We start from the raw sequence: 21,066 nt of genomic DNA, 5'->3' as shown, positions 1-21,066 counted from the left end.
AATACAAAAGGGATAGTGAGTGGGTAACATCGACTCTCACTCATTTACATATTACAAATCACTGTGTTGTTCATAACTGTTTGTGAAAAATAAGCGAAATCTTGAATGCAATATTTTTCTTCTTTTACATCCGATTTCTATTTTGAAAAATAGCATTGTACTTGTTTGATTTTTCAGATGGGGTGGAATTGCGCATTAAGATTTAACACAAGCACGATTCTGTGACGCAAACGAATACGGAGGACTATATGTAAGGGAGATAAACGTAATATAGGTAGATGGTTTATTCCCAAATATAGGCTCTATCTTATTTTGATCATCTTAGGTATTTATTTTGTCATATAATGTTTGTACTCTAAAAATCAAGGATTTGAAATAAATCCAGATCGGCTGTGAAAAGTGAATCAGCCGAATATTAGATTTAGTTTCAAACCGTGTAGATTTAAATATGAATCTAAAAGATTTGAATTTAAATCTTTTGAGATTTGAAAGTTAATCCTAAAGATTTAAAATAAATCCAACATTCGGCTGGTCATTATCCACAGCCGATCTGGATTTAGTTTAAATTCTTGATTTTTAGAGTGTGTATTTTTATATTGTAAGGTATATTCATCCATTTAAATATAAGCGGAAAATCTGTGGGCTCTTTTGCTTTCTGTATCGTCATTGACTTCTCTACATTGTCATCATGGTCGAAAGAAAACGACTTAAAGTCCTAATGGGTCTTTGTCAGTACAAAATTATCAAGCTTACATCTTCCATTAATGAACTTTCTGTTTGCCTGCTTTATTTTTTATACTATGTTACATTTCATTTACACTGGGGTTTTACACAAAATAATTAGATATGTACAAAATAACGATATATACAAATTATTAACATAATTGTGGAATTGGCACCTGACGAAGTATTATGAATAAATATACTACACCCTTAAGTGCTACGTTAATAGCTGGAATAGCAAAAAAGAAAAGGGTACTTTGATATCGAATCAACAGAAGAAAAACGGTCACTACTCTCTTGTATGATTTGATTATCAGATCAAAGTTTACTCACTACAATTCACATTATTGAAACTTCATACCAAAAACTCAGGCTTTAACTCATTTCCGCCCGCTCCAGCGTCACTTTTAACTTAAGATGTCAAATATTTTGAAAGGATAATTTATCAAAAAATGAGAACTTATTCATCTCAGTACTTAGCAATACTTTGACCAAGTTGACTAGATAACCTTCTACAGATTTTTTACGTGAATCGTTGACTTTTTTCTAAACGCATGTATTACTTATTACTCTACATGTATATATCTTTCCATTATATTTTCTTCGATTCGGAACGAAATGGGCTAATTTATGAGTGGATAATTTTTACTTCAATTTATACTCTTCGGCAACTTGACCTCTTTGTCAATGGATAGATTCTATACATCAACATTCCCCGATCGGATTATAATTGCTGTCGTCATCTGTCCTTGTTCAAATGAATTCCTAAATATCATCACTTCATTTTAAAAAGTTAACATAGCCCTGAAAGCTCGTCAATCAAGCTATAATTTCGATGTAAACACCATCAGGACTTTGTTGAGAAAGTTTCTTTTCCTCTGGCTTGGGTGCTTCTTTAGTCGTAAGTGTTTGCGGTTCAGGTTCTTCCTTTTTGCTTCTAGGAGGTGGATCAGGTTCAACATACTCTTCTTGAGGTGCTTCCAGCTCTGGCAAGATGTCCGGTAATGCGTAGTCATGGAAACCATCTTGATGTTCAGGCCTGGGAACCAATCTTGTTGGTGTTATGATAGGTTCGGCATAAATGGTCATTGGAGGAGCATTGAGACCTTGGTATTCGCTCAATCTTAACCCGTTTGAATCCAACTCAGCATACTGACATTTATCTGTCTTATTTGATTTCGGATGAGGATCTTTCTTCGGGCATGGCGCCGCTGTAACCGTCGTCACTGCCGTCTTTGATGTGCCGACGGAATCAGAGCTTGACAGAGACCTTTCGGAATCTTTTGTAGTCATCAATGACAACCCAGAGGCAACAGGTTTGATGTTCGATTTGGGGTTCGGCTGATCTTTCTTGTGTTTCTTTCTCCTGATGACGACGAAGTTAATAACTATAGCTGATATGACAATGAACAACCCGCCACCTGCACCAAGAATTACGAACAGGGCTGTTTTATCTGGCGATTGCGATTCATCAGCGCCCACAGACATTCCAGGACTGGAAACATCTTGTTCACCTTTTCTACCCATCGAAGAAGATTCCTGATCTGTTGGTGAATCTGTGATTAATCTTGGTGGTGGCAAGGTTCCAACAACTTCCCCAGTGATGATGCTGACCATGAGGTTAGCTGTACCCGTAAACCTATAAGAAAGGACGGGAACCACACACTTGATATTATCGCCACTGTCTGCTGCAGTTATATTCTTGATCGTCAAAGCCCTGTTATAATCGCTGATATTAAACCTACTTGATGATGCCGAAGTTATGCGTTCGCCTCGGAAGAACCAAGTAAACCTGTGCTCGTTAGGCTTATCTCTTCTGTTGCAAAGAAACGTCACTGTGTCACCCTCCTCGGCTTTCTGGTTATAAGGCTGGATGACGACCATAGGACTATCAAGTGCTAATTGCGTCGTACACCTCCGTTGTTGCGTGATGGCAGGGCTTTCTGCGCGACACTCGTACTCGGCATCAATATCGAAAGAGTCCAGCACTATCTCAAGCTCATTGACCTCGTGGTATACCTGTCCAACCGACTGACCATTCTTGTACCAAGTAAGAGACGCAGGTGGTACACCTTGATGTGAAAGACACACAAACTGAACTGTGTCCCCAACAGCAAGGTTTATATTGCTATGCTGTACGGAACATTCAGGGTATCTTTCAGGAGGTGGGAGGAGCACCTCCAGATAAGCTCCATGGCTTCCAAAGTAATTTCCCGCATGATAGTAACATCGATACTCTCCCGCATCGCCGGCTTGTACCTGGGAGATCCTTAGATTGTATTCACCCCTCCTCACGTCTGATTCGATAGTGTATTGACCAGCGGTGGGCGTGGCACCTGGTAACACTTCGGTGTTGCTGCTGATGAGCTGTCCCGAAAGACCCCTGATCCACATGACCTCGCCTCCTATCAAGTACCTTATTCTGCACTCGAAGAGGGCGTCCTGACCTTGTCTAACAGTGACATTTGAAGGGACTCTGTCTATCATAGGCATGGCCATCACATCGGCAGAGAAAATCAAGAAGATGATGGACGTCAGTGGGTGTGTGGGAGACATTGTTACCTGGGGAATACATAATGAAAAGGTGGTTGTTATAATCCATTAATCAATCATTTTGAAAACTTATATTAAACGGTAACTTCGAGAAAGGATATTGGATTTTAAGACGTTCATTTATCGTTCGTTTGAGAATAATGAATAACCATGCAAAAGAACATAAATTATCACACTAATCTTTTTCATTCGTTTACCAGCGCCGATATTGGGAATTAGCCCATTTGGCTCAAAACACCATGATGGCAAACTTTTATTCATTCTTTTTTTTTACAAATAATTGTGTCGTCATTTATCATATCCGTATGTCATTACAAAGGTAGCTTTCCTTTTTTACAATTACTGTCATCAAACTCAAACGATGGACCCTACTACATTCTCAAACACTGTATATGGCGTCCACTCAAGCAACGGATCAAAAATCTTTTCATGACCACCGAAAGGCAACAACCCCTGTATATTGTATCGAGGACAGATATTTGATATTCCGTTATAGGTCCCATATGGTGTGAATAAAACGTGTACCAAATCATGATCATACTATATAGGCCTCATTACAATGATGGCCATGATCGTCGGAAAGCGGCAATGTCAGTTAGTTGAAAGGAGACATAATCTAACATACATGTACCACCATATTGTATCTGATGCAGAGTCATAGTCTCAATGTTCAACTAGAACTTGAGGGATAAAACCAATTCGTGCCCATAAGTAATCCCAACTGCCTTACAATTTGTATATAATATGTACAATGTATAATGATTATGTTTGTTATATGTATATGAAGTTATGAAAATAAAAAGATCATTGAAAGAAAAAAAAAATCGTGCCCATAATGTCTTTAAAGATAATTCACTGTTTCCACACACCCTCTTCCTCATCGATTGGAGGGACATCGATATACATAAAATATGTACTCTCTAAATATGAAGAGCTAATCTAGTCCCTATAACATACTCCTATTGAAGTGAGACGAGTGATAAATCATTTTGGAGTGAACTGTACATCCTAGTAGAGTGTATTACAGCCTAGTCTGGAGTGAACTGTGCGTCGTTGAAGATACTTTCACTCTAAAAGGAGCTATAATGCACTCTAATACAATGTACAATTCACTCCAAAATGATTGGTCCCTCGTCTCACTATGATTATATAGGGACCAGATTAGCTCCTACGCATTTGGAGAGTAAACTCTGGAATATCAACCGGCTTGGGCTGAACTTGACAACCTAAATATTGAAACTGTAATATCACCACAAGGATTCCCATGTGTCTTATCATCCACGAAGCGAGTAATCTAATCCAGACTCTTGCATTCCACAACAACAGGAAGAGTTTCATCATAATCTGTCATCATCAAATATCATCTCATTAATGACATAACAGAAATGATGATATATAGGAGCGAAATCACAGCCAAAGAACAGTAACTATGATGTCATCTTTTCTTGACTGAAACCTTCGCAATCATCGGTTGTGACCACATTGCCTTGGTTTGAAGAACTTCCAAGAAGTTAATAACTTGTTGAAATTCATCCCTTTTGAATTATGTTATTGTTCACGGAAAATGGCCGAGTTCATGGAATACGTAACTTTGATTGAATAATGATTGACATTTTGAAATAATTCCATGATTTTGAAGTGTAAAATCCCAATTGCCTTTCTGATGGCATACCTGAAATATTGATATATTTATTGAAAAGGATGACAGCGTCCAAGCAAGAATTTGCGTGAAATGAGTGATGATATCTTGCTTTTAGATATACATTCTTTGTTAATTTTCAAATAGTTTAATTGTAGTGAGGTTTTTGTATAAGTATTCTATGATATTTTCGTAGTGCTGTATAAAATGACATCTTCTTTTTTTTCAAACTGGAAGTTTCAAAGAAATAGGACAAAATCGTGTTTCAAAGTCGAGAGAGATTTGAACTATTGACATAGTAAGCCTGAATATTTTTGTTTTTAATAAAATCACAAGGGTGCGTTTTAGATGTTGTTACTCGACATCCTTTACAAAGTTCAGTTGCAGGTCATAGTCAGGTTTGCTCGTGAGACTGTTCTGATAACGTCAATTCTCATTTCTTTTCAATTTTTATTGACATCTTCCTCTGAATCAAAGTACACTTTCTTCCCTATCTATGTTCATGCCTTTCTTATCGAGAGTGGCACTATGTACAGTGTAATAATTTAGATATTTACAAAAGAAAATAAGATGTTATGTTTGTGTAATGTAAGATTCCTTGAGCTGTAAATCAATATAAAACACAAGAAGTACATTCAATAATAGGTACATGCTGACAGATTATTTTGTTGATATACGGTGCGTTCAAGAGAGCAAACCAAGAAATGTCGATGATTTATAATTTATCATATACACCCAGTACTGTGATTCTTGGCTACTTTGATTAATTTTCAAGCAATGCTTTAATGAAATTGTAGTAGACAATCAAGTATAAAAATATAACAAGTCCGAATCAAAACTTACCCACGCCTGGCCCTTGGCTATGGGTTACTTATGCTTTTTAGGTTACAAGTAAATAATCAAAAATGCCCTAACGGCGCGTCGGGTTGACCACATCAGGAAAAGACTATTTCTCCCTGGGAGCTCGGGACAGAGGCATATATCCTTCCTGAACTATGATTTTCTAGAAATTTATTGGAACACATGTAATTTGCCGGGGTCATTTTGTTTACTAAACCGTTTTGACTCTGCTTCATTTTCTCCCCCATGCCTTCTGTATACCATTTTTATTTGTAAGTATCGGTATACATTATATGGAAACCATGGTGCGCCTACATACGGCTATTCTCTAGCTCATTTTGGGTTTTTGCAAACAATTCCTCTCACTTGACATCATCTCAAAATGTTCATTGTTGTCAATGTACGTCCATACAATTGGTTAAAACTTTATCAAATTCTGGGTAGTTTAAACCAATAATGTGTGCTTTGGGGGAAAACTACACAGTATTGGTTGAAAACTACACAGAGTTGGATAATTTTTTCAACCAATTGTTGTGTGAATAGTACGTTGCCCAACATTTTAAGAGTGTGGTGATAAATTAACACCGCCGTTTTTGCAGTGTAATTACAGGAAAATGAAAAACTGGGAATAAGTGAGCTTTTGCAAAAAAAACAAAAAACCGGGATAATCATTAGAAACAAATCAGTGAAAGTTTGAGAAAAATGAAAAGATATGAAGAAAGTTATGACCATTTGAATGTTGAGACAATTCCCCGACTTCCTTTCTACATATTTTACTTTAATTTGTCACTTTTGTAAAGTCAATCCATAAATCAGTGTTTTTCATAGGAGGACATGTAATATAAAACATATATAAACAAAGACTTTGTCCTCTCATTGGAATGAGCAGAAATTATGTTTTGGGGTAGAACCTATATTTTCAGTGTGCATGCAAATGGAAGAGATGATACTTGACATCACAAATCTTGGCCGGATTGTCAACGAAAGGATCTCAATATAGCATTGACATGAAAGCTTATTACTTTTATTATCGTCTGTCGATGTTTTTTTCCCTTTCATTTCTCTCATTTTTCGGTTTTAATGCAAGCTTACTTGTTTCAAGGGTTTCATTCTCTTTAAATATATATCTCTTACTGATATAGTGTGAGCTTGTGTCGGTCTGTACATTATTACTTAATTCCAATCTTCTTTGCACTCTCTGTTGAACTATGATAAATCGTTACGGATCTTACCTTGGATCTTTGATAATTATTACGTGGATATATCTTCAAAAGTCTTACAGCTTACGATGCTGACTAGTAAACTCTGCAGTGTTAATTCAACATAATTCCAACATTGGGTCCACCTGCAAGTGAGCACTTTGAAAACAAACTCTGGTTTTCCAAATAGAATATCCACAAGAATCCATGAATCCACTTCACAAGAATAGGGAAGAAATCTCTTTTTAGTCATCAATTACATAAACGCACCTCGTGAACTGATCAGTGAAAGGGTTTACGCTATCGCATTTGTCATTTAGGTCTTATTCCCAGTGTGGCACATGCTATCAACTGGTCACATTCCCCCAAGCATTACTCACACAGAGGAGCACCCAAGGGGTGGGTCACAAACTCGAAAACAAGCGTAAGATCCGGGCATATGATCATCGGAGTTCAAGTATAGGTCTAGATAAATGTACAGAAAGGAGTATAATGTCCCATGCGAAATCGAAGACTTTCATCTGGATTTTCGAAAGTTTTGACAATCTTTCAGTGATGTACCTAATCCTAACGCAAGGTGAGAGGAGCTCACTGTTTCTCGCACCAAGGTGGTTTGAATGATGACAGGCTGTTGGAGACTCAAGCAACGTGCAGGTGTCAACTAGTCTTGATCCGCAACTCTTGTCCGTCTGAATGCGTCGGGTATTCTTTGAAATTCTAGAATGATTGTCTAAACATATTTCGTTCCATTGGACTACATTCTCCATGCGAATGGGGGCTCTCTCCCTCAGCTTAACACTGACGGAATGGTTATGGAATGTCGGATTTATTTCAAATGAGGGGGTTTGAGATTAGACTAGTATTTGGTCGGAAAACAATAGATAGGAATGAATCATACCGGTAGAAAAAGGAAGCAACAACAACAAAAAGTTTGTAATGACGTCATGAATGTACTGTCCGACTGACATTCGGGTTTATCTCAGGATGTTTCGATGTCTTGTCTGGTGAGCATGCTAACTCATAAATAAATCCAAAGAAATTGCAGTTATTGTTAATTGTATGGCAGCCTCTACGATTTAATACCCAAAGTGGAAGATCCAACAACGTTGACTGCAAACTATTAATAGAGAAGGAGGAGTTTCATATCAAGTCCTTTTTACAGTTATTTTGTGGCGAAAGCTAATTAACTCAACTTCTTTTTAAACGATGTAGTTGCCACCAATACGAACGAATTGTTCTAACCTCTCGAAAATCCTGTTTGGTGAGAGATATGAAAATTTTGAGTCTATTTACGTTCAAGATATGTTTTTTTATTACATGAAACAATAATGCAATAATGTTTTCACAAATTATGGGTAGTACGTTTGAACGCGAGTACGCGACGAATTAGTTGATAAGTGAGACGCTTATGTAGTGGGAAAACGATTTACTGGTTATCCGAAGTTCAAGGTATTGTTAGGTATATTCTGAGCGATCACATGACTATGTCAATGCAATTGTTACGTCAGTGTATTGTTACAAAGGTAAGAGGAAGTGTGAATGCCAATGAAGATGGAACAATATTACGAGAGGAGGAGAGATGGGAGGGAAAATAGGGATTCGGATTGGAACGGGGTAAAGTAAGCTAGGACTAAGGGATGGGAGACGAGAGAGGGGGCATGTAACGATATTATGAGCGCGGGCCGGGAGACATGGAGATAGAGTAATGAAGGTAACAGTCCGTAATTCCAAAGGCTCGTTATTCCGAATGTTCTTTATTCCGAAGGTTCGAAACACGTAAATCCGAAAACGAAAAGGGGTTCGTTAATCCGAACATTTGTGGCGTTATTACGAATGTTCGTTATTTCGAAAGTTCGTCATTCCGAAAACAAAATAGGGTTCGTTATTCCGAAGCTCCTATAGTCCGAAAACGATATGAGGTTCGTTAATCTGATAAATGCAATAAACAGGAAGGGCAAGCGTGGTGGTGGGGGGGGGGGGGGGAGGCGGAGAAACACTGTTGCTGTTCAATTGTTATGAGGATGGGAAGGCACGGGCCTCCTCCACCACGCTTGCCCTTCCTATTTTCCCAGCTTCGCCACAGATTATTTCATTTTTCAGATTAAGGAACCATATTTCATTTTCGGAATAACGAACCTTATATCATTTTCGGACCTACGAACTTCCAGAATAACGAACCTTATTTCGTTTTCGGCTAACGAACTTTCGGAATAACGAACCTTATTTCGTTTTCGGATTAACGAACCATCGGCATAACGAACGTAACCCGAATGAAAACATGAAGGGGGAATAAATAAACAAACCTACATGAACAAAATCCTACTGTAAAGGTGAAAGTACAAACAAAAGAGTAACAGAAAACCGTAACATCTTATTGAGAATATTACACCTATCAAACGCTATTAGTGAAGACAAAGAAATATGATAAACCGCAAATGCATGTATGAATCACGATTCATTTTAATCTTATATTGTTTTAAACCACTCCTCCAACCGCTAAGGACATTAAAAGCCGATTTGAGTTGAATGACTGAACAAGCATTGTTCTGTCAATAGTTCACAATTTTGTAAAAGGTCGAATTCTAACATTTTTGTTAAATCACAATTTTCTTACGAAATATATAATGTGATGTATAGTAATGAAAGTGACATTGGTATAAATTGCACTTTTAATGATTGGTGGATTTTATGATACTTGTTTGCTCTATCAAAATAGGTCTTTTGGGGGGTGATTGGGGTGGGGAGTTACTCCATTTTTAAAATGATGTCCGTTTAAAAAAAGAAAATGAAATATTGGATATGAAAACAAATAATTATTCCACATACTGCTTTACATTTATTTTGTCAATAGAAAAATCTTTAATCTATAATAATATAAAATAAATCATCACAATCAATTACTACATAGGTGTATATAATGTAGGGGGCGGCTCCAGGATTCTTCATATAAATAGAGGGCTCGATTACCTTAACATGCTAAAGATAATGTCGTATTTTTTTTTAAACATTGGTATTATACATTTCTACGACTCCGTATTCTCTTGTATGCATCTTTTGCATTTTTTACCGTCCCCCTCTCTTTAGGGATCTCTCCCTTTACCGATGTTTTATCAAGGGCAGTCATCCCAAAGCCCATCCATTTTTCCCTTTGCACTGGTGCCGCCCCTGGTTATACAGCACTAATACATGTATAATACTTTATAGTAATAATCAATTTACCATTTTCCACGAATGAAAATCACTGGATATAAAACACAACTGATTTATATGATGGCGCTCTTCAAGTCAAGAATATTGTTTAATATAGTATAGTTGTGCAAAAAAAATAGTATGACCCCAAAACTGGTACATGTACGTAATTGTCATTTTCTCCTAATCATTTCGTGGATATTTTACACTTATTGATAACATTTATTTGGGGGCGTCATTGCCTTTGGTTCAAGTTTTTTCCCCCAGAATTGTTCGACCTGGCACAAGTTTGTAAAGACTGATTCGATTTCATGCATAAACATACTTATTTTACTCGAAGCTTTTCACCAAATAATCTAAATATGTAATATTCACTTCAAAAAAGAAAATGAAACATTGCTATAGATAATCGGGCATATTGGCTTGTAATGTTTGTCGTATCCTGAAATAACATCAATATTCCAATTTGCATTTCTGACATTACAAATTCAGTTAATGATAGAAGAATATTTAGATTAATTGACGAAAATGTAGGCCTGTATGAATTATTCTAGTACCATACACAAATAACGTACTAAATTGTCAAATTTCGTATGAAAGGGATAACATTTGAATGTATTTAACTGATTTTTGTACACGGCCTTTAATAAAAGGAGAACATAATTCTTCGTATGAGCGATTTTCTTGGCATATATCATATTTCACTTTAATAACAATGTGCCACAGTGCATCATTTAACATAGATTCGAAAAAGTATTTATAATAAAAAGACACAAAACGAATATACATGTATGATACATATAGCAAGCCCTTAATAGTTAAATTGTACAAATAACTGCACTCCAAGGTCTCATTGTGTACAGATTTATTATTATGATAGCTTTGTTATTTATGATATATCAATATCATGATAGACACGGCTCATCAACCAATCAAAATTAATTAAAGTTACCATAATAATCGGTATTTATGTAACCGGACCTAGGCTTTTCGAATACATTCGAATACAAAAGCACCAAATTGTAATATATACAAAATGGAAGATAAAAACACTCCAATATAAAAGTACAGCCAGCTGCATATCATAAAAAAGACTTTCTTTTAATCAATTTAAGAATGTTTGATTTCAGATACAATATCGAATGGTTTAAGTATCGAAGAAAAAAAGTTGATCAGTCTGAAAAGAAAACTGTTTCTAAAGACTAATGAAACAAACATAAACATCTAAATTGACCTGTATAATATATAAATTTTTCAATTCACATCAATTTCATAAACGCGAAATTCAAAACTATATAAAGCATATTATTTTGATAATATAATTTGGATACACATGTATATAGGAAAAGGAAAAGCTTGTAAGTTGCAATGCAATGCCACATGTGAAGCATCTTTCAATGGTGCAAGTTTGCACAGTTCTGGTGCTGAAGTACCTTTAGACCTCGAGGTGCTACTTTGCACCTTTCAAACTAGAAAGGTGAAACAAAAATTACATGTAAAAGGTTCTCTCCCAGTCTGGCATTGCGAAGAATGCGAAAAGTTTGAGTTTTTTATAGAGTATATTTAGCCATCATCTAAGGCACTGAATTAGCCAACCAGGGAAGTGCTCACACCATTACTTTAAGACCCATTCACTACTCCCATAGCCATGGGTCGGTCAGAGATCCTCGCAAGTCAAAAGAAAGAATAAATGTAAAGATATACATAAATAGTTATTTCAAACTTCTTATCAACTTCTGAAAAGTTATCTTCTTTTACCAGGGTCCCGTTTCATATAGACTTTTTATGACAAAATGTACAATTTCTGTAACAAATTTACTATCAGCCAATCAGATTGAAGGATTTCAGTAGCTTTTGACTGTTATTTTAAAATTGTTAGCTTCATGAAACGGACCCATGACTGTAATTTTGTGGGGCTAATTGAAACGAGTACTTCTGGGCCATTATTCCGTGGTGAGCGTTTGACTTGCTTGAAAGATGGCGCCGGGCAGGAGAGTCAATGGTTGAGTCACGTGACCACATCCGACACAGATCATTTCCTTGTACTCATCACTTGTGACGTCATGACTACCTTGGTTGGTCCCCTCCCATGGATTCCAGACGACTGGAAGATTCAAAAGAAGAAGTAAAAAATTGAAACCAAAATTTTTTTTAATGAAATTGGAGCGACTGATTACAGGAGGGGGGGGGGCATTCAACTGATAATGATGACAAAGATGTTTTTATTATCTCATATAGGATTATCATACCAACTGCAAAGTATTGAAGAAAGTTGTGATCAAACAATCAATGTAATTAAACAACGTCAATTAAAAAGACATCATCGAAATCAATGAAAAACAATGTAAATTGATAAGGCGATATAACTTATTTTAAAGGTATAATGCAGTGAAATTGAATCAATATCAATATTCAATCACATATTCTATGATTCAGTGGCGTACAGATGGGGGGGGGGGCTTGCCCCCCAAAAAATAGAAAGAAAAGGAAAAAGAGAAGGGTGAAATATGGTATTATTCTCTGAATATTATTCCAAAATCTGTCACAAAATTTGATTTTTTTTAAATAAAAATGTCTAGAAATTTTGCTCGCTCGCAACTTTTAACAATTGTTTTGCCCCATACGTAATATCTCGCCCCCTCAAAATGTTTGAATCATTACACCACTGCTCTGAATTTAATGATTGGCAACTTTGTGAAAATAAAATGAAGCGAACTTGATGTACACATGGAAAAACCTTAACAAAAACTATACACATAGATTATCCGATTTCTATAATCTGACAGAAGAACTAATTTTGCTATTAAAATGTTATATACCCGTGTCTGGTAAGTTCCATTTTCGGATGAAAAGTGAAGCACTGTCTTGTGTATTCTTCAGTACGTGCTCTGACGATGTATTGCTGTACACACTGAGAAAACAAAAATATCAAACATGTTATTTGACTATTGCCATATCACATGTCTTTATATATTAGTATTCATGTATATCAATCAGTGTGACATTAAAATGATATGATTTTTCATAAATTATATAGTTATACGACACGGTCATGATTAAACTTGACAAGACTTACTGCCATGACTTTATACCTTCAGCTATCTAAAATAGATGAAACTTAATAAAGTACCTGAGTTCAATATTACATGAATGAAAAATGTTCTCATTTGATAGTTGCAAGCAGAATGCCATTTCAATCAAATCACGATAAAACTAGCACTGTTCATCTATTTTTGTCTCTGTTTTTTTAAATTCTATTTATGGCATTGTTGAAATTTTGCATTCCATTCATAATTTCTATATGCGATCGTAATCACCTGTTATGTGGGCCATCAATTGAGACTCTGTCACCGCACTCTGATGTTGTGAAACTGTAATTTATCTAAGGAAGAAATAAACGAATTATTAGTAGTGTTAGATTTAATCATGGTATATCAAGCAAACGTCTATTTCATATTCATAATTCATATGTCTTATAACATATTTTGTCGTATTTTTCTATTGGATAATCATGCAAATGATTAGACTTTGTTGACCATGCGTGTTGACGGACTTTTTTAAAATACATTTTTTAAGATATAGGCCCCATGTATTTTATTTTTATTTTGAGCCATTTACTGAGAGAAAATTATTTCGTTAAGGATTTTAAATGGATGGAATCGTGTCTCAGAAGTAAAATGAAAGGGGGGTGAGAACTTACCTCATCTGAAGAATCTGCTTCTTGAAGTCCCAAAACTGATGTATTTGTGACGTCATCAACAAGGAAATGATTTTGAAGCATAGGAGAGCATGTGAAAGGTTTGGAATCTAAAAAGAAAGAGCATAATAAATTTGATAATTCCTTTAATTCTTATTATATTAAAAAAAAATATTTTACATATCTAAACATATTCATTTCCCCTCTCAATTAATATTACGTCTGTTATATCGTTGTATATATATAGAAGCGGTCTCATTTTTTTCATTCTACTTTCCATGATTATTTTTTAATTCTAATCTCACTGAGATACTCTTTTCACTTTGGCATGATATTTCCTGAGTGTTTTTTGTGTGTCTTTCCTCTTTAATAATCTATTTCCCCTTTTCCTTTCAGAATCCTTTAAATAATTCAAAATTTTCTCTTTTTTTATTTGATCCCCTGGCTCTCTCTATAAATATAAATTCTGATCTAATTTAAATGTACTTACCTTTATTTTCGATAATGTAATCAAATGTGACTTCCTTCTTCTGTAGTGAGATCTTTAATGTAGCCTTAAATCTATGGAAGCAAAGAAAGTATCGAAATATGTTTGGTGAATGAATAAGAGCACTATCTTCCCCACAGAAAATATGAGCGATGGATACGAACATTCAACAAGTAATAAAGTCTGTCAATATTGGACATGAAAAGGGTAAACACAACAATTAATGAAAATTAAAACACTGAAATTGCATAAAATAATCGAACAAAAGAATACCATTGTTGTCAGCATTTTATCATTTTAATATCACACTTCTCAAAATTCCCCTCATTTATCATAACTGGAAAATCGCAAGGATGGGCTATGGCAAGTCATTTGATTTTTTTTAAAGATTAAACAACGAAAATCATCTTTAAAGACAATCTTTTCAGTAATTTTATATATTTGATACTTTGATTTTTCCCAAGCTTATTTTTATCTTTTCTTTTTCTTCCACCATTGTTTTTTTTTCTGAATTACCTTTGGTCCCAGTGTTTTCTCGTGTTTTCGCTGTCTTCCAGAGAAAATGATGCGTTGACGTCACCATTGGGATACTGAAATAAATAAAGGAACAACAAAAATGATACCGTCTTCATTTGGAACAGCATATACATGTGACATGCGCAAACTGATCAGGACACGCCGCAAGTGGTCGACGTAAGGGGATTCTGGGAGAAAATGGGATTCTTCAAAAGGGGGTAATGATATATGACTTTGAAAACTATTTTTCTGTATTAAGGACAATACAACAGCGTTAAATCAATGAATTAAATATTTCGACATTCGCCAGTATAGCGTAAAGAGCCAAAGGTTTGAGGGGTAGAACATGGCGTACGGGGTCAAATATTTAAATAGTCGTGAGTGGGCGAAGGGAGCGAACGGAATGCTGAACCGTTTGATATTTGTATGAAAATTGATATTCTTATTCTGTGGTAAATGTTTGTAAATTATAAAGGAAAATTCTCTCATACTTCAACCCTTTTCGTTTCCTTTCTTCTTTCTCTTTTTATCTTGGTCGTGGGCCTTTTTATCGGGGGGGGGGGGGGGGTCCAGTGCATCCTTAAATATACGTCAGTGAATTCACCAGAGACACCTCTTCACAAACTTCCAATAAGTACAATAACATAGTCATTATGTCAGTTATGAATTCTGTCATCAGTTTATTTGATGAAATATCATCCAAATAAGATTCCAATTACCTTATTTTGTTCTGTGAGAACCCATTGTGATGATCTGAAGAAATCGTGTACTGGGTCGTGAGCTAAATAAAAAAAAAACGAGCGTTTAAAAATTCATGCATTTAAACGCAATAGCATCATAATGAAGATGAGTGACCAAAACAAATTCTTAATACATAAAAGACAATTTTTGATGGAAATGTATTCAAGCGGTTGTTCATTTATGCCGTTATTTCTTTCTCATGTCATTCATGAATGGAAAAGTATATATAACGATTTCTGAATTATATTAGTTCTTGAACTTCAATTATATTACTATCTATTTTTGTGTGAAATATTAATCCATGTTTAATGCATTATAAAGATAAAATAGTATCCAATTATATCACTTGCATCAATATATACAGTATGACTCCTTATTCTTATAAATTCTTATTCTATTCTCTTTGAGAAAAATCTTTATCATAAAACCATACAAGTGCCTATAATAACCATCATACTGCCGAAAACATTTCGTAAAATACAACTTAAACCAGAAAAATTGAAATTAGATTGATGAGTGAGATTCATATAGGGTACACTGACGTAATATTTCTTTCAATAAAAGGAATGGCTTACTGCATATAATTAATACTTACACAACAATAATGGAACACCACTTCTAATTGGTGTTTTGTTGTCCAATACCGTTGACTTACTGGGAGTAAAAAGAAATAAAACAAAATAATTGTTATCCTTTCTGTCTTTTGTAATTTCAATCTACACTAAAAATTTTCTGGCAACCTTTTTTTTCCGAACCACCTTTTGAGCGTGTGTGCGGCATATCTATGGGAAAAATTATTTGTGTCGTCTGAAATATCCATAAATCAAATATCGTAAAAAGTAGGGACGGAACCAGAAATTTCCAAAATGGGGTTGAGGGGTGGGGCACTCCCGAATGTTGGTGGAAAATTTTGACAAGCAAAAAAAGTCTTCACTTGCGTATTTTTCACTACAAATATTTTCAAAACCCTCTCCAAGTAGGGGGGCACGGGTCGTATAATGTTCCCCCTCGATCTGCCACTGCGTAAAAGTATCATAATATATGGAAATGGAGAGAAAGGAAAACATCTCTCACCTTAAAAACAGCCTTTCCACACCATTCATCATTAGTGACGTCACAGATGCACCTGTTATGGCACAAACCAGATACATGACAATGTGAAAACTGAGTTGACACTCAGGAAATAGTGTCAAAGGGGGCAATGAAAAGAAATAGAAATACAAATGATAGAATAAATCATATTTCATTGAATGGTTTCATGATCGAATAAAAGTTTTGATATATTGCCTCTCGCCCAGGTCATGATGAAGGAAATGAAGAAATCTGAAGGTTGGTATAAAAAATCACTTCTAATTTATTTCAAGTGTACATGGCATCTGCCAGTTTAAACTATATAAGGAAATTACTATGAAACTATGTTTCCTTTCAGTTATCCCTACTTTTTAAATACTTTTTTGTATGTTTTTAAAACGTTTTTTTGTTGAAAGAATTGTAAGTTTTATAAAGGATCGTTTAGCTGTATCCTATATTCTTGACAGTTTTATTCCGCCTCAAAAGTATACTGTATAGACTCACCATGCTCACTGTTTCCAACATATTTGCAACGGAATGAAAAGAGTAGGCATATCCGCTAATCAGTATCGCCCATAATCAAGCAACCAGAGAATGGATTAGTTTTAAATGAAGTAAGAACGTAATTTATATCAGCCTTGTTCACATATCCACAGATCTTTTATTTGATTAAAACATTAAATGCAATTAACCTCCGCTCAAGCCCGGGAGCTGATTGTGATCCTGACAATGTTTTCACACGTCACGAGATCAGTGACATGTATTTCCATCTCACATTCACAAATGCAATCACATATGTCTCATGATTAATGCCTAATGATATCATAATTTTGATTCATTTCGTTCGGGAGTGCATAATGCATTATTTCAGCGGACCTTCCCGCTGTGTTTTGAGTTAACAGACGGCAAATCAGTTCAATAGCATTTGAGGAATTTGCTACCCGGCGATTGGAGATTCCATGGGCATTACCCAATTAAACCACACTTTCGAATGTCTAGCTGTTTAAACGGCGAGTAGTGAATATCAACTTCATGTTAAATGTCAAAGATCACTTAAGTTCAATATACTGTAATTTTTAGAAGATGTAAGTAGCATAACACAGAAGCGAAATGAGCCCCCCCCCCCAAAAAAAAAAAAAGAATTCCAAAGGGACTCACATAGCGGATGAGGTGAAATTAATCAAAAGTAAGGGGAAATTGGACCTTTAAAATGAATATTTGCATTTTTGATAGAATTTGAGATAATATTCATAAAATTTTATAATATTCAATCCATTTTCCCATCCAATTCTATTTTTTCTCTTTTTTTCTTGCGGTCGTGAAACTTTTTAGGCTCTAGTGCCTCCACTCACTGTGTACGGCAATCACATAACATATCCTCTGAAATAGGCAGGTAAATCATTTTAAACTGTTTTCTGTTTATTGTTGTTTCGTTACACATGTTACAGTAAGAGTGGGAATCGCTCATACACATAGGCCTATAGGAACATTGCACTATATGAATTCTAAAATACCTCAAGAAATTATTGTCATTCATGGCCAATCTATATTACATAAAACACCATTCATGTATGTAATTTCACTCCCCCATTGATATATCGTATATCATTAATCAATGGACAAAATAGAGATGATCAGGGGCCCCTAACAAGGTTAGCGATTAATCGCTAAATTGAAAGAAAAATTATGATTGGTTCCTAGTCAGTCTACTGAGCAAAATGCGCATGCAACGATGATCTTGGTAGGCCATTTAATTTAGCGATTAATCGCTAACCATTGTGTTACGGGGCCCCCAGGACAGTTTAGACTGCAGTCACACAACCTACTTCAAACCGACCGATGGTAACAAAGTCACTGGTAATCACGTGATAGTTTTTGTCGGTATGGGATCATTTTCACAAGTATGACTGGAGCATGAGATATGAAATATAAATCCCTCGAAGAATCACTCCAATACTATTTGACATTTATTGAACTTCAGCATAGTTTTTACTCGACGAGTGAGACAATTTGGCGGTGATTCTGTTCCCTTCGGGTGTAATATAAACCAAATCACCCACATGCAAAGCAGCTGGAGGGTCCGAATGAAACACGATTGATAGCACTTTACTTTCCGTTATTTTGTTTTATTTGAAATTTGATCGTTTTTGTTTCGCTTCATTTTAAACGGTGCATATTGTCTCTGGAGAAGGGGCATAAAATATTTCGAAAAACAAGTGTCTCTATTACCAGACATTATGTAAACACATTATGGATTAGATTTATATGTTTTGTAAAATCGTTGTTCACGACAATGATAAGACTGACCCGTTAAAAAAACAACAGATGAATATTGAAATTGATTGGCTATGAATAAGATTGATGTATTTTGTTAAATTACCGATTTGGTTGATACAAATTTATGTCATTTTGAAATATCCTGAAAAATAATATTCATGACAATGACCCGTTTAAGAAGCGACAATGAATAATGAAAATTCATCAGGTATACATGGGGCGTATTTCATACAGACTTACAACTATTGTACCTTAGCAATTATGATAATTACAATGGTAAGCTTGATTTGATTAGCTATTGAGTCATGTTACCATTGTAGTGGCCATATATTAATGACAAAGTAACGATATATCTAATTATTTATGAAACGGGTAACTGTACTCAATATTTTAAGATTTAGATTTAGACGAATAATGTCATCTCCTTCAATCCTATCTTAGAGAAAATAAATATTCATGAATTACCTTTAAAAATCGTTTTATTGGTCTTAATAATTCCTTTGGTAAAATGTAAAATTTATTTATTGGTTTTCTTTATTTTATACTGCAGGTTAGGCCTGTTCAGTTATGCAAAACTGCTTTCCAAAGGCGCCCTGCAGTTTAACAAACAACTCTACATCAATAAAAATTCAATGTATATAACAAAACAATAAAGTAAAAACAGAATACATTATATACATAACGAGTGAAATCAACAATTATAATTATCATTTTTCAGGAAGAAACAAAACTTTAGAACCTATATCAAAACAAAGATGTCACTATTAAATCATTATGCAACTGAGTTCCAGCCGTGGAATTTATAATACATTATGTGTAAAAGTCTGAAACCCATGACATCAAAGACTGCCAACATAAATTCCAGCAAAAAGAAAAAAAGAAAAAGAAAGCTTAAAGACTAAAGAGAAAAATGCAAATGTAACCATATAAGCTATTTCTTCAGAAAATTGTTAAAAAATGACAATACTTACCAAGTAAATTGACAGTGACGCTTGACTCAAGCCTTCGCGCCAATACCACTTGTTCAATATGATTCTGAGGCATTGTTGATAACGTCCGCTTACAAAATTATATGAGCAAAAATAGAATATCAACAAAAACAGAGCAATCGATGGCCCAGGTCGCGTCGTTACAAATCTTATATCTGTTCGGATATCTTCTCCTCTAAATCACATTTATGATTCTTCCACTGATACGACTGAACTAACTCATAAGCATGATCGCGATATTTATACCATGCTCTGGCACGAGTGGTCCTATGCGAATCGTTTGGATCGAGTTGCGCATGCTCACAGAGAAGATAGTAATATTATTTTTATGTTACTAGCGCATGTGCTATTTTTCGTCTGGTGAGTTATTGCCCAGCCATGGTAGTAGGCCGACATCCCTGCTGCGAGGCCACGTTCACATATGAAATGATGCCGATGAATCAAAGGGAGAGATTGGGACAAGTGAGTGAGAAGCTGAAAGAGAAAGAGAGAGAGAGAGAGAGAGAGATAGTCAGACTGATAGAAAGATAGCGAGAGAGGGGGGAGAGAGAGAGAGAGAGATTATCTTATCACAGTAAGATGTGAACATAGTAAATCAAAAGCGGCATTTTCAATTTGCTGTGGGGGTGATAATAAAATTTGAATTTGTTTATAAGGGCAGAGGTGGGCGAAATAAATCCATTATCACCATTATACAGTGTGTTGATATTGCATAGGGAGGGTTTACGTGAAAAGTATAGGTTGTTCCACTTATTCTCCAATAATGCAGTGAAACAAGAACCAATGTGATCCGTAATAAAACATTTGAACGTCAAAAGAAGTAAAAGCAGACGAAATGTAATTCTGAAAAGTCTGGGAAAGACTCTCTCACCTACACACAAAAAACATAAGGATCTGCCCCAAAAAAACATGCGAATCAAATCTTATTTCCAATTGAATTTGATTTGCTCATCTTACACATACTCACGTATACACACATCCCCACACGTCACACCATTCTCCAAATACACACGCTCCCATACCCACCCTCACATGACACGCACATGTACACCCTCGCAAACACACACACACATACATTGTCACACACAGTCAATTCTCCCTCAATCTCTCTGTTATATACATGCACATCGCCCTCTCTCACAAAC

The 21,066-nt window shown here is 35.4% G+C and overlaps 2 protein-coding genes across 2 annotated transcripts; both read right to left on the bottom strand.

Moving 5' to 3' along the window:
* Window positions 1–761: 761 nt before the first annotated feature.
* Window positions 762–7,791, bottom strand: LOC135154277 (hemicentin-1-like). Its single transcript, XM_064100169.1, has 2 exons — window positions 6,988–7,791; window positions 762–3,285 (listed from the first exon to the last, which is right to left on the bottom strand). The coding sequence occupies exon 2, from the start codon at window positions 3,277–3,279 to the stop codon at window positions 1,543–1,545; it is 1,737 nt and encodes a 578-aa protein (XP_063956239.1). The 5' UTR covers window positions 3,280–3,285; window positions 6,988–7,791; the 3' UTR covers window positions 762–1,542.
* A 1,981-nt stretch (window positions 7,792–9,772) lies between these two features.
* LOC135154132 (uncharacterized) lies at window positions 9,773–20,175 on the bottom strand. The gene is made up of 10 exons (XM_064099405.1): window positions 19,904–20,175; window positions 16,659–16,710; window positions 16,180–16,238; window positions 15,563–15,624; window positions 14,844–14,917; window positions 14,331–14,401; window positions 13,844–13,950; window positions 13,461–13,525; window positions 12,963–13,054; window positions 9,773–12,247 (listed from the first exon to the last, which is right to left on the bottom strand). The coding sequence occupies exons 1-10, from the start codon at window positions 19,974–19,976 to the stop codon at window positions 12,087–12,089; spliced, it is 816 nt and encodes a 271-aa protein (XP_063955475.1). The 5' UTR covers window positions 19,977–20,175; the 3' UTR covers window positions 9,773–12,086.
* Window positions 20,176–21,066: the final 891 nt, after the last annotated feature.

The sequence above is a fragment of the Lytechinus pictus genome, chromosome 5 (genome assembly GCF_037042905.1).
Source record: "Lytechinus pictus isolate F3 Inbred chromosome 5, Lp3.0, whole genome shotgun sequence".
NCBI classification, from domain to species: domain Eukaryota; kingdom Metazoa; phylum Echinodermata; class Echinoidea; order Temnopleuroida; family Toxopneustidae; genus Lytechinus; species Lytechinus pictus.
Note: the sequence above shows the minus strand (reverse complement) of the source record. Positions and strands in the feature narration are given on the sequence as shown.